The sequence below is a fragment of the Hemitrygon akajei genome, chromosome 3 (assembly GCF_048418815.1).
Source record: "Hemitrygon akajei chromosome 3, sHemAka1.3, whole genome shotgun sequence".
Classification (NCBI taxonomy): Eukaryota; Metazoa; Chordata; class Chondrichthyes; order Myliobatiformes; family Dasyatidae; genus Hemitrygon; species Hemitrygon akajei.
The window spans coordinates 196,374,607-196,392,171 of record NC_133126.1 but is presented as its reverse complement, the minus strand read 5'-3'; the positions used below and the strand labels follow the sequence as shown (position 1 = coordinate 196,392,171).

General features: G+C 41.4%; 1 protein-coding gene across 1 annotated transcript in view; it reads right to left on the bottom strand.

Annotated features, from left to right (window-relative positions):
- Window positions 1-8,965: 8,965 nt before the first annotated feature.
- LOC140724651 (extracellular calcium-sensing receptor-like) overlaps window positions 8,966-17,565 on the bottom strand; it is a 28,096-nt gene continuing 19,496 nt past the window's right edge. Inside the window, exons 4-5 of the mRNA XM_073039076.1 lie at window positions 9,957-10,080; window positions 8,966-9,873 (exon numbers count right to left, since the gene is read on the bottom strand). Of these exons, the coding sequence (XP_072895177.1) occupies window positions 8,966-9,873; window positions 9,957-10,080 (1,032 nt within the window). The remainder of the gene's footprint in view (window positions 9,874-9,956; window positions 10,081-17,565) is intronic.

The following is a 17,565-nucleotide window of genomic DNA, read 5'->3' as shown; positions in this document are numbered from 1 at the left end:
ACATCGAGTCTCCGTAGCCGTTGAATCATGATTGCATTTCCATCACCTCATCAATCCTACTTCCCTGCCTTATCCACTTAACCTTGATGCCGTGGCAAAGCAGGAACTTATCAAACTCTCCCATAAAGACACTAAAAGATCTGGCCTCCTCAGGCGCCTATGGTAACAACTTCCACAAATCTACCACCGTCTGGCTGTAGACCCTTCAACGCATCTCTGTTTTCAAAAGTCGCCCTGCCTTTCGACTTGGTGCCCTCTTGATCGTGAACTCCCCCCGCCCCCAATATTTGAAACATCCTCTTCACCTTAACACAGTCTGGGGCACTCAACATTCGAAACCCTTCTATGAGATCCCCGCTCAACCTCCTAAATTCAAATATCATAGACCCAGAGCTATCAAACTTTCCTCGCATGATAACACTTTCTTTCCCGAAATTATGTTTCTAAAAATGTTCAGAACACTATCCAATGTCAGCACATCTTTTCCTAAATGGGGAACGCAAACTGATTATAATACTCAAGCCGAGGCGACACCAGTGCCTTATAGAAACTCAAAATCACATTCCGGCGATTGTTTTCTGAACATCTTGCAATAAATGTTAGCATTTCCCCTGTATTCCTCAGCACCAAATCAAGGTGCAAGTTAACTTTTAGAGTGTTCTTCAGAAGAACTGCCAAGACCAATTGCATTTCAGTTTTTCTTTTATTTAGTTTTTTTTTTACACCGTTTACCATAAAGCCCTTCCAAACGTTTTGCCAGCGTGGCTTTCCTTCTTTGCAAATCTCGCTTCTTAAAACTAACAGTAACTCACAGTATGCCAGACCTTTGCATCTCATATGAAAGAGGCCCCAGGTTTTGCGCAAATTCCTGTGGAAAATAATTTATTAAGGAAATCAAATTAAAGTTTATCACAAATAAATGGAACACAGCTTTGAAGTGACTAGACAATAACGTCATTCCCTTTAATCAGAGGGTGATAAATCTGTGGAAATAGTTTCCAAAATCGGCTGTTGAAGCTGTCATTGGGTACATTTAAGGCAGTGATAAATAAGTTCTTGATTAGGCAAAGCATCACAGGGTATGGAAAGAATGCTTGGGAGATAGGATGACGGGAAAAATTTGATCAGCCATGATGGAATAGCGGAGCAGAACAGATGAGCCGAATTGCCAACATCTGTTCCTACTCAGGTCTTATTACCGAATAAGTGAAGAAAGGTTTGCAAAAAGTGCTATCACTAGGTCTTCCAAAAATGATATTCATACCCATTATTTCATACATTCACACGAAAGTAGATTCCATAAATCCAAATTAAAATAAAAATCAGTCTTGTGTACATTATCTCACACTGCAAAAGAATCCAGACACACTGTGTCTCGTCTGTCCACGACAGACAATCATAGATCACCATTCATCCTTGAAGCTACGTTCGATTATTGCAAGCAGGCTGATTACCGAAGGCCGAATCGTGAAACTTTTGTTATGATAATATTGAAAGTTAATCGAATCCTTAGATCCAGTAAGTCATTAAAGTGCAAAGTTATAACATATTTTACATGTTAGTACCGGACAGGTGAAGGAAATCCAATATATGCTTTAATTATCAGAGACTTGTGAACCCGCACACCTAGTTTTTATTATCTTCACCGCCTTAATCTTGGTAATGAAGCTGTGTAATGCACTATACATTGCTAACTAAAGGAAGGGGCGTGGTGTTAACAATGCAGATATTTTCGTTTTACAATTATTATTTTATTTCGTAACAAGGAATTATGGACCAATAATTCTGGCATAATTTGTGGGAAAATTATTGTAAACTATTCTAGAGAACAGGGTATACAAGAATTTGGTTAGACACACACAGATTATAACCATATAACAATTGTAGCACGGAAACATCTCGGCCCTTCTAGTACGTGCTGAACGCTGACTCTCTCCGAGTCGCAATGATCTACACGCAACTCATAACCCTCCATTACTTTCCTGTACACCTGTACACCTATTACTTACCTATACACTTTTTTTAAAATGCCAAAATCGAAACTGCCTCTACCACTTCTACGGGAAGCTCGTTCCACAGAGGTACCACTCTCTGAGTAAAGAAGTTCCGCCTCGTGTTACCCCTAAACTTTTGCCCCTTAATTCTCAACTCATGTCCTCTTGTTTGAATCTCAACTACTCTCAATGGAAAAAAAAGTCTATTCACGTCAACGTTATCTATCCCTCTAATAATTTTAAATACCTCTATCAAGTCCCCTCTCAACCTTCCACGCTGCAAAGAATAAAGACCTAACTTGTTCAACCTTTCTCTGTAACTTAGGTGCTGAAACCCAGGTGACATCCTAGTAAATCTCCTCTATACACAATTTTGTTGACATCTTTACTATAATTCGGTGACCGGAACTGTACACAAATCTCCAAATTCGGCCTTACCAATGCCTTGTACAATTTTAACATTACATCCCAACTCATATACTCAATGTTCTGAATTATAAAGGCCAGCATACCAAAAACTTTCTTCTCCACCCTATCCACATGAGATTCCACCCACAGGGAACTATGCACCATTATTCCTAGATCACTCTGTTCTACTGCATTCTTCAATGCCCTACCATTTACCATGTATGTCCTATTTGGAATATTCCTACCAAAATGTAGCACCTCACACTTATCAGCATTAAACTCCATCTGCCATCGTTCAGACCACTCTTCTAACTGGCCTAAATCTCTTTGCAAGCTTTGAAAACCTACTGCATTATCCACAACGCCACCTACCTTAGTATCATCTGCATACTTACTAATGCAATTTACCACCCCATCATTCAGAACATTAATGTATATGACAAACAACATTGGACCCAGTACAAATCCCTGAGGCACACCACTAGTCACCGGCCTCCAACCTGACAAACAATTATCCGCCACTACTGTCTGGCATCTCCCATCCAGCCACTGTTGAATCTATTTTACTACTTCAATATTAATACCTAACGTTTGAGCCTTCCTAACTAACCTTCCATCTGGAACCTTTTCAAAGGCCTTACTGAAGTCCATATAGACAACATCCACTGCTTTACTTTCATCAACTTTCCTCGTTACCTCTTCAAAAAATTCAATAAGATTTGTCAAACATGAACTTCCATGCACAAATCCATGTTGACTGTTCCTAATCAGACCCTGTCTATACAGATAATTATATATACGATTTCTAAAAATACTTTCCATTAATTTACCCACCACTGACGTCAAACGTACAGGCCGGTAATTGATATGTTTACTCTTAAAACCCTTTTTTAAACAATGGAACCACATGAGCAATACGCCAATCCTCCGGCACCATCCCCGTTTCTAATGACATTTGAAATATTTCTGTCAGATAGTCAGCATGGATTCCTATGTAGTAGGTCATGCCTAAACAGTATTATAGAGTTTTTCGAGCAAGCAACCACGAACTTGGAGTAAGGCAAGTGCATGTTGTCTGCATTAATTTGAAATGGCATTTGACGAAGTGTCGCAAAGGAGATTTGTCCAAAACATTCAGTCGCTCTGCATTTAGGATCAGGTAGTAAATTTAATTAGACAACGGCTTTGTGGGTGAAGTCAGAGTGTAGTAGTATATCGTTACCTCTCTTACTGGAGGCCTGTGACTAGTGGTGTGCCGCAGCGAGCGATGCTGGGCCGTTACTTGTTGTAATTTATATTAGTGATCTCGATGACAACGTGGATAACTGGACTGGAATATTTCCTAAGGACACTATGATTGGGAGTTTATTGAACAACGAAGAAGGCTATTTTGGCTAGTAGAGTGATCGCAACAGCAGGGAAATTGTGTTGATGAATGGCAGATGACTTTTAATGCAAACAGGTGTGAGGCATTGCCCTTCGGTAGGTCCGACTAGGGTAGATGTTTAGAGCCAACGGCAGTGCACTGAGGAATGAAGGAAGATAAAGAGATCTAGAAATATGCGTCTATAATTCGTTGAAAGTGGCTTCCCTAGTAGATTGGTTCTAAAGGAAAGTTTTGATACATTGGCCTTCGTAATTCAACTGACTGAATACAAGAGATAGGACGATATGTTGAAGTTGTATAACACGTTGGTCGCTCACATAAAGAAAATATAAAACTGTCGTAAGTATACAAAACAAATTTACCAGGATATTGCCCGTCTGGATGACTGAGTTATATGGAAACATTGAAAAGTTTATTAACGCAGCGCTATAGGACCCTGACCAACTTGGAGTATTGTGCTCAGTTCTTGTCGCCTCACTACAGGAAGGATGTGGATGCCCTAGAAATGGTGCAAGAAGATTGAAAAGGATGTTGCCTCTGTTGGGGAACATGCCTTATGAAAACCGGTTTGAGTGAACTCTACCTTTTCTTCTTGGAGCGACTGATGATCAGAGGTGACTTGATAGAGATAAATCAGATGATGAGAGGCTTTTAATCGTGTGATTAGTCGGATGACTGTTCCAGAGTTGAAATGGTTGCCACAAGAGGACACAGCTTTAAGGTGTTGGAGAGTAGGTACAGAGGAGATGTGAGTGGTAAGTTTTTTTTTTACGCAGAGAGTGATGAGTGTGTGGAATCGACTGCTGGCAACGGTGGTGGAGGCGGATACGACAGTGTCTTTTAAGAGACTTTTGGACAAGTACATGCTGCTTAGAAAACTAGAGGGCTTTAGATAAACATAGAAACATAGAAACACAGAAAATAGGTGCAGGAGTAGGCCATTCGGCCCATCGAGCCTGCACCGCCATTCAGTATGATCATGGCTGATCGTCCAACTCAGGACCCTGTACCTGCTTTCTCTCCATACCACCTGATCCCTTTAGCGACAAGGGCCATATCTAACTTCCTCTTAAATATAGCCAATGAACCGGCCTCAACTGGTTCCTGTGGCAGAAAATTCCACAGATTCACCACTCTCTTTGTGAAGAAGTTTTTCCTCATCTCGGTCCTAAAAGGCTTCCCCTTTATCCTTAAACTGTGACCCCTCGTTCTGGACTTCCCCAACATCGGAAACAATCTTCCTGTATCTAGCCTGTCCAATCCCTTTAGAATTTTATACGTTTCAATAAGATCCCCCCTAAATCTTCTAAATTCAAGTGAGTATAAGCCTAGTTGATCCAGTCTTTCTTCATATGAAAGTCCTGCCATCCCAGGAATCAATCTGGTAAACATTCTCTGTACTCCCTCTATGAAAATAATGTCTTTTCTCAGATTAGGGGACCAAAACTGCACACAATATTCTAGGTGCGGTCTCACCAAGGCCTTGTACAACTGCAGTAGAACCTCCCTGCTCCTGTACTCAAATCCTTTTGCTATGAATGCCAACATACCATTTGCCATTTTCACCGCCTGCTGCACCTGCATGCCCACCTTCAATGACTGGTGTACAATGACACCCAGGTCTCGTTTCATCTCCCCTTTTCCTAATCGGCCACCGTTCAGATAATAATCTGTTTTCCTGTTCTTGCAACCAAAGTGGATAACCTCACATGTATCCACATTAAATTGCATCTGCCATGAACTTGCCCACTCACCGAACCTATCCAAGTCACCCTGCATCCTGTTAGCATCCTAAGTAATCCTAGTAATTTCGGATATATGGATATGTTCGCACCAACGTTATGGGCCGAAGGGCCTATATTCTGCAATTTTTTTCTATGTTTCTATGTTCTATGCTACGTCTGCTTTCCTTATTATGCAGAAGTTTGAGAGTAGAGTAGAATAGAGAAAGATAGACAAAATTATTGCAGTATAGATCATCTTAATGCAAGCACTTTTTCTTTACCACAGAGGATTTTTGTGGGAATACAAATAGGGTCATGGGTTCAGAATGAAACGTGAAATAACTTCTTGTGAGCATCGGGATGTACAACTACACTCAGAAATTTGTGGAAGTCGTGGCTGATCTGCCAGCACAAGTTGTACATCCGTGCTCAATTTCAACGTTTAATATAATTTTGGATATATAAAAGGTATAAAGGGCTATGGTGCAGGTGCAGTCTCTTGAGATAAGGCGGTTTAAATGGTGTTACCAAGTAACAGATGGACCGAAGGTCCTGTTTATTTGCTATCTTCTCTATGGGCCTATGTCTATGAAAAATACAGTCCTATGCAAAATCTCTGGACTCACAACCTATACATATATGTCTAAGACTTCCTTGATGGCGGATAGGCTGGTATTGGTGTGTTGGCTGTTTTCCCTCTGTTATGTACCCCTCGGGTTCATATTTTCTGTGGACAACAACTTTAAAATGTCGGGAGAATGAGTCTTGCTTTTGGACACTGATTGTGCTGATAATGAGAGACAGAGAGAGAGAGAGAGAGAGAGAGAGAGAGAGAGAGAGAGAGAGAGAGAGAGAGAGAGAGAGAGAGAGAGAGAGAGAGAGAGAGAGAGAGAGAGAATATATTATTATGATTTCTTCGATAATTGTTTACCTTACTTTACTTCCAAGGACTTTGCATGCTTGTGAGCATTCCTGCTGAGACAGTGAAGCAAAGCCAGGTGATGGACATGTGATGGATGTCTCGTACACTGGCAGGTGAGTTAAAAAGCGAGTCTGCTGAGACACAGGCAGACACGCCATGGGGCAGTGAAAGAGCATTGCGCACCCACAGGAAGGTGGGGGCTTGGAGGATCGATTCGGGGGAATCGATTGGTGGTTCACAGTGTGAGAAGGTGCGACCGCTGGGGACCTGTCGTATGTCCACCCTCGATGGGTGACGGGTCAACCACTGAAGAACGGTTGCTACCTCGACTTAAACTGAACTAAACTGAACTCTGCATCATCTTAAGACTATTCATTTATCCCTAGACTTTGAAAGAGCTTAGCTTTGATGTATATTTCCACACTTCTGTATATATCATTGCTAACCTGCTTTATTTATATATATATATATATATATATATATATATATATGCATTTTATTGTACTGTATTACTTAGTTTACTAATAAACACTCTTAGTTACAGTACCACCAGACTCCAACGTATTATTCCATTTCTGCTGATTAGGTAACCCGGCTAACGTGACAGCTGGCAACGTGACAACTCCCATTGTAGATCCTTCTTCTTCGACACAGTGCAGTTCAATATTATGCAGTGACTAAGCTTGTTAGGGTGCTCTCTGCTGCTCCTTTGTAGAATAATGTGAGTTTTGATGACCGGATAGCTCTCATCAGCGACCTCAGAAAATAAATGCGTTGTTGACATTTTCTGATTGTTAAAATGTATTCTGTGTTAATGCCAGATATTTCAGTAAATCAGAACCCAGGTGAATTTAGGAAGAAACGATTTTTCAAAACTGACAGCCGATGAAGCCCAACAAACTCATGGACCCATCCCATAGCCGTCATTATATATTGCACGTTATTATCGAAAATGATGGATTTAAAATAGTTTCTATTATTGATGGGCGCCTGATTATACGGATGGAGATAGAAAAAAATGAACTGTTCACATGCTTGTCTCCCGTAGATTTGACCAGTCATGATGCAACGAATGGACTTCAAACCTCAACAATTTCTTCCTTTCAACAGATGTCTGTAATGCGTATTAATCACAGTCTTCACTTTTGTGTTATCAATGTACCTGGACAGGTACATTGAAAGGAAAGATTTCGTAGCATATGGACAAAACACCGGTAAATTCGATTAGTTTAGATACGGATCTCCGCTGGCTCAGTGAAGTTAAGCCAGATTACCCATTTCAATGTTGGATGACCCCAACATAATTTGGAAGTGTTACAGTTCCTTAACTAAATTTTTGATAGAGATTCATCCTGAAATATTTGTAATCACTGATTCCTGTGTTTCCCATTAGGCACAGGATAAAAACCTAAGTAGAACCGAATAAATGCAAATTTTAATCCAAGCTTGTTACATGACAAATCACTGTCGCTAACAGTTTTAAACGTGATCCTTAATACAGTAGATATTACCACACCCGTTAATATTAACAATATTATTGAGTCATTACACACTGGATCGATTACTAAGTAGAGTATAAAATTTCACTATTCCAAAACACATGTAAACTTTTCGCCATTCTCTTCGCCAAACAAAAAAGCATATACGTATAGCAAAACATTTTCACTTTTCATAAACCCATATTGACTCCGCACAGCTATATTAATATTTATTCATATTTCGAACTGACTGACTGTAGGATACATTCCAATATTTTGCAACCTCTTCGCATCAAACCAGCACACTGGCAGTTCCCTGCCTTTCATTTACCTGGAAATATTTGCGTTACATTTACTATCTGCAGAAGTCTTTATGAATCTACAATATTTTGGAAGATGTTAACTGATGTACCCACTGAATCCAAAACCATCAGTTTCAAAACTATTTTCTTTAGACCACTCGGGCTTTGGAAACTCTTAGCTATCTGACTAATGTCACCACTACAGCACAGGAAGTATTGTACGTGGATCTTATTACAGTTGTATAAAATGCACTCCTTCGAGATGAACTGTCCATTATATCTCACTCTAAAGCTTTCAGAGACATATTCGATAAGTATTTATTAATCTTCTACTCTTAACCTTCTACGACAGAAGACGTGTGGGAAAAATACCTAATGAATAAGGTATTAATTGACTTCAATAATAAAGCAGAATAAATGCACTGCAATTTTAAACTTCCCAAAGATTGAAATGTATTGAATGAAAAAATATGATTATTTTTGCTGGCAGAGAATTTTCGACAGTACAGTTCAATCATGAAGTAACCACAAACAGAACTGAAACATTACATTAGCTCTTGGTCATGCTCTCACATAGAAGTTCGCACAACCGAATATAATAAATTCACAGCGGACTTTAAATAAATTTAAAACACCTGAGTCCATATATCACAAAACTAGACTGTCGACATATCAGAAATCAATTCAAAATTAACTTCAACGGATGAGGGTTACAAGCACGGATGAAATATTGAAAAGGGGCAGTCGTAGTTACAAGGAATCCCCATTAGCCATCACGAGTTTCTTTGTATTACGCTCCGGTTTCAATAAGATTATGTAGCACTTCGGTAGAAAAATGCAGACAAGCAGACCGAAGCTCGATGCCCAAATAGCAAACACTTCTACAGCCACGGTGTACTTTCCTGGAGAGCTCACGTAAGCTGGAATAAAAGTTATCCAAACAGCGCAAAAGATCAACATGCTAAACGTGATGTACTTGGCATCGTTGAAGCTATCCGGGAGTTTACGAGCAAGGAATGCAAGCAATAAACACACAATCGATAACAGAGCAATGTAGGCCGACATTAGGTAAAAGGCAGTCAACGAGCCCACATCACATTCCAGAATAATAATATCTCTGTAATGTCTCATGTTTTTAACGGGGTATGGAGGTGACACACTGATCCAGACAACGCAAACTACACCTTGCATAGACGTAAGGCCAAAGATGCCCAGGCGCTGATGCGCTGCTCTGAACCAGTTCATCACTTTGCTGTTAGGAGAAGTTGCTTTAAAGGCAACCACGACAAGAATGGTTTTGGTCAAAATGCAGGAAATGCAGATGACGAACAGAACTCCAAAAGCCGTGCCGCGCAACATGCAAGACCAGCTTGATGGCTCTCCAATGAAAGCGAGGGAGCAAAAGAAGCAAAGCAGGAGTGCGAATAGCAACAGGAAACTGAGCTCGGAGTTGTTTGCTTTAACTATGGGAGTTTCCCGGTACCGGTAGAAAATCGCAGCGGTGATCAATGTAAAGCATATTCCTGCTAGTGTAAGCGTCACCAATACAAACCCCAAAACTTCTCCAAACGAAAGAAATTCAACCTTCTTGAGAACGCAAAGTGTTTTTGCATGATTGGACCAGTATTCCGAAGGACACTTGAAGCACTCTGTAGAATCTGGAATGATCATTTCATAAGAAATTTATGTGAACGCAGACGTGCGTACATGGGAGACATTACTGTATAATCTCAGCACTTACCAGTGACGTTACTGATCTCACCATCGGCACACTCTGCACAATCAAAACAACACATCGGCTGCCCTTGTCGGCTGACTCTCCTTGATCCAGGAAGACAGGGTTCTGAGCAAACTGCTCGAGGGATCTGAGACAACCGAAAACATTCTAACAGTATCAATTGGATATGGAAATATACCCATTGAACTGGCGGAACAATTGACAGACTATCATAAAATTATGCTTGAGAAGGATAAGTAAACTAAATGTATAGTGAACAATGGAGTAAAATAATTACATTTTTATTTACCTTATCTGTTTCCTCAATATGTTGTATAAATCTCTCAGAACTACACAGTTTTATACCGCAAGACCATAAGTCATTGGATCATAATCAGGCAATTCTTCCTCGAGTCTGCTCCGCTCTTTCATCATACTTGATCCAGGATCCCATTTAATCCCATTAACTAGCCTTCTCGCATATCTTTGATGCCCTGACCAATCAGGAAACGGTTAGCTTCCGCCAAAATATACACATTGACTTGGCATTGATCGCAGGGTATGGCAGAGCATTCCGCAGAATCTCTAGTCACTGGCTTAGAAAAATTCACCTTACACCCTTTCTAAAGTTTTCACCCTCAGTTTTGATTATGTGCCCTCTAGTTCTGGATACTCACAACACAGGAAGCTTCATCTGCATATCAAAACTTTTCAATCCTTTCAAAATCCGTTAGGTTTCAATGAGTTGTCCAGGCATCCTTCTAAATTCTGGTGAGTACTGGCCAAAACGCTCGGGTTCATTCCGGGAATCAACCTGTTCCGGTGAAGAAAATCCTAACCCTTGGTCTAACCAAGCAGAGTCCACTGACAAGAAGGTCCACCAGCGCCTTTACTTCCTGAGAAAGCTGACGAAATTTGGCCTGTCCCCTGAAACGCTCACTATTTTTTAATAGATGCACTGTAGAAAGCATTCTTCTAGGCTGCATCCCAGTCTGGTATGGAAGTTATCCTGTTCACGACCGGAAGAAGCTGCAGAAGATCGTGAACGTAGCCCAGCACATCACACAAACCAATCTTCTAGCCTTTCACTCACTTTACACCGCACGCTGTCGGAGCAGTGCTGCCAGGATAATCAAGGACACGACCCACCCAGCCAACAGTTTCTGTCCCTCTTCCCTACGGGAGAAGGTTCATGAGCTTGAAGATTCGTATGGGCAGATTTGGGAGCAGCTTCTTTCCAACTGTGATAAGACTGCTGAACGTATCCTGACCCGGATCTGGGCTGTACCTTCCAAATATCCGGACCTGACTGACACTACCTTACTTTCCCTTTTCTATTTTCTAATTACGATCTACAATTTAAAATTTTTATTATGCTTACTGCGATTTCTACTTCAGGGAGCGCGAAGCACAGTAGCAAAATATCGCTGTGCTGATTGTACGCTCTAATATCAATTGTTTGGCGACAATAAAGTAAAGTAACACATTCAATATTTCCGTACGCCCTTGGTCCTCAAGTCCTCGCAACATTCTTGTAAATTCTCTCTGTACTCAGTCAATCTTATTTAAATCTTAACTGTATGTACGGTATCCATAGAGCACGAAATAGTGCAAATCAGAGCATGTCAACGTCTTATACAATTTCTACATAACATTCCAACTCGTGGACTCAAACGCTGGTTTATGAAGGTCAATATGCCAAACATTTCCTTCAGAACCCTGTCTCCCTTCGACTCTCTTTCAATGAATCATGGTTCTGTATTCCCAGATACCTTTGCTGTACCGCACTCCTCAGAGCGCAGCAGCTCACCCAGTAATTCCTACCCTAGTTGGTCTTCCAACAATGGAAGACCTCATAGTTGTTTGAATTAAATTTAACCTGCCAGTGTTCACCTTTTTTACGGCTATTCCATATCCCACTGCAATATTTGACAGTCTTCTTCGCAATCCACTACAGCCCCCAATCCTAACGTCATCCACAGTTTGCTGATCCAGTTTACCACATTATCGGTTGATATAGACGACAGACAACAACTGGCCCAACGCCGACCACTACGGCACACATATATATATATATAGTAAGAGGGGCAATCATTTAATACATCTCCATGGATTCTTCGTGAATGAAATTTATTATCTCATTTTGAATGCCACCTTACTAAGTTTTCTTGACGAACATCAATCTCATGCGGGACCTTGGCAAAACCCTTGCTAAAGTACGAATTGACAACTTTCACTGTCTTGCCTTCAACGGCTTTTCTGGTAACATTATCGAACTACTCTATAATATCTAACGCACAAAGCCATGAAGACTACCTCTAATTATTCCATGTGTAACTATATACTTATATATCCGCTGAATTTGAATATCTTCCAACTTCTTACTTGCTGCTGAAATCTGCAGTACATTATTTTTATTGGTATTAGAACTTGATCTCGGATCTGATCATCCACAGTCTTTTATATACGTTTGTAATTTGTGTCGTACTTCTCATGCACTACATTTCAACCATTTATGTTTTTGGCAAATTTGAACGTATGGCTTTATGTGTACCTTTTCGATACCCGGTTAAAGACTCGCACGACAGGAACTGTTGTATACCCTTCTTCTACTTTGGCGAAATATAAAAATATGTTACATGCTGGGATATGGAGACATGACTAGAAAGTTGCTGACATTACTAGAAGAATACATCTTGTCGGCACTTTTGCGCGCCATACTTCCCGAGGAGATATAAATTGCGGATAATTAGACACTTGGCAAGATCCAAGAAGAAAAAAAAAGTTAGGAAATATTAAAAAGCGCGGGCAGCGTGCGAGGCGGTCACTGTTAGAGTAGATAGTTTTAGATTTTGAGTAAGAAAAGAACAAGTCTTTGTTCGTCTTGCTCTTTGGATCAGAAGACTTGATCTTTGTGCTGATTCGAGATTTCGGCCTGGAGAGGCGTTAGCCATAGCTAGATATTTTCTATTTTATTTATTCTGTCTTTCAAATTACGCAATTGTAGCAGTGGGATTGCCAAACAGGGTAGAGGAATGCCACTATTACTGAAGCAGGGAAGGCATGGAGATCTATAAAGGCCCTCGGAGCTACACACGCAATGATTTGATGCAGCCACAGCTTCCAACAGGCCACTTTAACGAGTTGGAGCTGGAAATGGATAAATAACTTGTCATTCGGTAGGTCTAGGGATTGGTAAGCAAGACAGAGATTAAGCTGCACTCAAGCTGCAGGAAACAGGTAACTGAGTGATCGACAGGAGGCAGAAAGGAGATAGGCGGGCAGTGTAGGGCTGCACTGTGGTCGTGCCCTGCAATATCACGTCTTCCGCTTTGTTAAAGTTCGGGGAAGGACCAAACAGCGAAAAAAAACAGAACTACAGCGTAGCCTAAATATATTGGGACGATGATAAAACGATTGGCGAACGAAACCAAGGCTGTCTATAACATAACTCTGCCGGTACTGGGATAAGAAGCCCGATTAGAATTCTTTAACCAAAAGGAGGGGAGAAATTATTAAAGTCCGAGAGCTGGGAGCATCCTTCGGAAAGCATAAAAAACAGCAGCAGAAGACCCTCTACTTTACCCTTGAGACTTAGACCGGGTACAGGGAAGCTATGGGCCCAACATAAAATACATATTGGAAAGGCCCAAACAGCTCCGGAGCATAAAATTACTGGAAAAAAAAGAATGTTCCACTGTCCTGTATTAAACAGTACTGTACTGTATGGCTACGGAAGCTGAAGAAGGCAACACTCCAGGAATTAACTCATAGCAGTAAGGAGTGCTGGTGAAGACACAAAGCCTGTGTAGCACCCTTGTATTACCTATCCCAAAAAAGGGGCAGAGAAATGAGTGGCATTTTGTGTAGGACCTACGAGCCATTAATTAGACAGTCGTCCTTATTGTTCCATTGGTGCCGGACACCAACATTTGCTAACTTCAATAGCTGCAGGAGCTAGTACCTTTACTGTAGTCAATCGGTGCTCAGCATTCTTCTCTATACCTCTGCACGAGGATAGCCAGTATTTATTTGACTTAATTATAAGAATGAGCAATATACGTGGACGCATCTGCTTAGGGATATACCGAAAGACCTATAGCTTATGCTGCAACAGTTAAAAATGATTTGGCCGAACGCCAGCAGTCTGAATATCCCACGATGATTCAATATGTAGAGAGCATCCTGATAGCTTCATATAAAGGGTCACAACGTCTGACAGATTATTCAAAACTCGAACTTTTGGCGAGAAGAGGGCACAGGATGCCTGGGGAGAAAATGCAGTTTTTCCAAAACACTGTCCAGCACCTTGAATTCTAGCTCAGTGAAGATTCTCGAAGTTTGGGAAGGGGTTGCATAAAATCAATAAAGAAGGTCCCAATCCACAAAACAAAAGAATGGCATTCTTCCTTTCCTGGGCATGATATGGCACTGTCGACAGTGGATTCCCGGATACCGCGCGAGGAATGCGGCAATGAGTACTATTACATTGAAAATGGATCCCCTTTCGGGAATAGACATCCGAAAGTGAAAAACCTTCTATGACCTAAATGTAATGGTAGAACAATCTATCCCTATTGCATTGGATCACCCGTGTACTGTGATAGTACCTCATGCCGTAATGCTGCTGTTAAATTCAGCGGCTACTCAGCATTTTGCCACAGCTAGAAGGACAGGGCATGAGGTGATTCTTCTCTTTCGATCCAACTGTACGTACAAAAGATATCCGGCTATTAATCCAGCTATTTTTGCTCCGTTGCCATCTACACAGCAGGATGAGGATGACCATGACTCTGTGCTCGCAGAGGAAGCCAGTACTGCTCCCCGACAAGATCGGAGAAGCGAACCTGTTGATAAACCTGATTTAATTGTTTTCACAGATGGCTCTTTGCACCGCCCAAGTGATAATTTGTTGCTGGCAGAGTATGCTATAGTAACTCCCTAAGCCGTAGTAGAAGTTTATGCCTTGGCAATTGGAAAATCAACGCAGGCGGCAGGACTCTATGCCGTTACCCAAACTTACTTGCATTTTGGCCGTAGAAAAAGATGCCAATGTTTATTCCGACTCACCTTATGCGTTTGGTATGGCACATGACTTTGGGCAATTGTGGAAAAATGGAGTATTTATCACCTCCTCGGGGAGAGTGGTTAAACAGGCCTACATCTTACTGCACCTTTTAGAAGCTATACAGTTGCCACAGACTTTAATAATAATTAAGTGCGAGGTACACACCTCAGCCGAGAACGAGGTCTCCAAGGGGAATCGGTTTGCAGGCATGGAAGCAAAATAGGTGACCCTTCAGTGGCAACCTGTGCCACAGACTCCTCCGGTTGAATTGGGAGGGATTGTGCTCCCTATGTGTATTAACGTCCAGCAGTTGCAGGAAGCCCAAAATCTTGCCTCACAGCAAGAGAAATGTGCCTGTATCAAATCTGCATGTTACGATACTGAGCTTTGGCATCACCCAGATGGCCGAATAGTGTGCCTGCATAGTTTATTTTTGCCTCGCCTGGAACATGGCCAGGATCATATGGGCAAAGGATGGATGCAGCATACCATCACTCAACCACAGTACGCATCTGAAAATTGACTTTGTACATATACTTGCTGAAAGGAGGTTTAAGTATTTATTGCCAGTAGTAGAGGTTTTCCAAATGTGCCAAGCCCTGTCCAACTAGGAGGAAGGATGCGGATACTGTGGTAAACATATTGATGAAAGAGATTATATCTAGGTTTGGAATTCGTCTAGGGATAAATAGCGAAAGAGAAACCCATGGTACAAATAAAGTAGTGCAGGGACTGAAGGAAGCCTTGGGGTTCCAGTAGAAATTGCATATACACTACCAGCCTCAGTCCTCAAGTATGGTGGAAGGAGCAACGGGGAAATAAAAGCGACTTTGACAAAAGTTTGTCAGCAAAACGGTCTCGGACGGCCAGAGCCACTGCCCTTAGTACTGCACACTCTGAGAAATCAGGAGAATAATAATACGGGACTTACCCCTCATGAAATGATGACGGGGCGGCTTATGGCAACAGAAACTAAGCCTCCCATGACCTGAGAAAAGTTAGCGCTAATAGGATGTGATGCGAAAACACTAAAATACGCACGAGCGTTGGGTCAGGAGGGAGGGAAATTTGTATGAGAGGGTCCGGCAAGCCCTGTCACATTTAACTGAAAATGGCATGCATCTGTATAAGCCGGGAGATAGTATATATGTGTGATGAATGAATAAAGATTCCTTCTCTCCCAGCAGGAAGCAAAACCTACCTAGTGCTGCTGAGGAGCCGTTAAGGAGAAGGAGAAAACTAACTGGATCAATGCCACCAGGTGCAAGTTGCACCACGACGAGGATGAAAGAAAGCACTGAACAAGTGACATCTTCACTGAGACAGAGGAACGGCGTTGAGAGCCAAGAACCAAGTGTTATTGAGAGAATAGAAAATAAATCTATTCTAACCTGCACCTCCTGTTATATACATAGTGACTGATTATTAACAAAAAATTCACGCAATAGATGACTACCACCGACCCCCTTTTACGGCCTCATTGCCCCGATCTGCTTAGCGAAGGTAGATCATTGTGTCGTATCACTATTCGTTCGCCAGGTCTGCGCCGTACAAAGTTAAAGTCATGAGAGACGGTAGCATTACATTATGCACAATCACACATCACGGAAGAAGGGAAAGAAAGAGGCTAGTTTTAATGAAGAGGAATGTTGTACATATATTCCAAATGCCACTGAAAACATAACTGACCTTAGTCAACAGAGAAGTGGAAAGATTGAGGAAATTAGGAGGATAGTGGAACAGTTTAAGAATTTTGCTTCAGGAACGAAATGGTGGGAAACAAGAGAAGGTTGTTCTTTTTCTGCTGGGGAAGCTAGATCTCCCATGGATTAATAATAGTGGAAATGATATGTCTTTCAGAGTGTTGCGCATGTGAAGCATTGTGGTTATGATGTAGTCCGTTAATGAAGAAAGTTTTGTCTGGCCCTGAGGTCCCTATGTCACCCCAAATGGTAAGAGAGAAATTTAGCAAAGAAACCTGGTGGGGTGAAGAGGTGTACTACGAGAATGAAAGACATTTCCCCGATGGAAATGACCCCCCCACTTACACTTACGAGGAAGACGAGGAAATACCATTTGAGGAGTGTTGATTTAAAGATCAACAAGGAGGGAACTGTGCAAGAAAATGTAAAACATTATTCCACGATGGCAGTACTGTCAGTCCTTAGTAAATTGTCAGCTAACTAACCGTGCCTAGCTATAAGTAACTGACTCCCATTCTTTCTTGTACTTTAAGAAGAATGTTGCAACTTGTTTTCCTATGAACTCATTTTTCCGTAATCTGCCTTAACACGGCAGACAGACTAACTTTTAAGCTGATTGTTGCTTCGGATTATCGCCTAGAACATGTTGTGAAACGTATCTGTTCTATTTGTGTACGAACGTTGTTCGTGGCACGTATAATTTGACTATAAACATGCATGTAATCTTTTGTTGAGCACGTTGCGGAGCTCCGTTTTAGGAGTGTGAGCTCTGCAATATATCATGGCATAAAACCTGAAACGATTCTCTGAGTCTGTCTGATCTATTCATCTAATCTGCCTGCTGCTCCTGAGATTTGTTCCA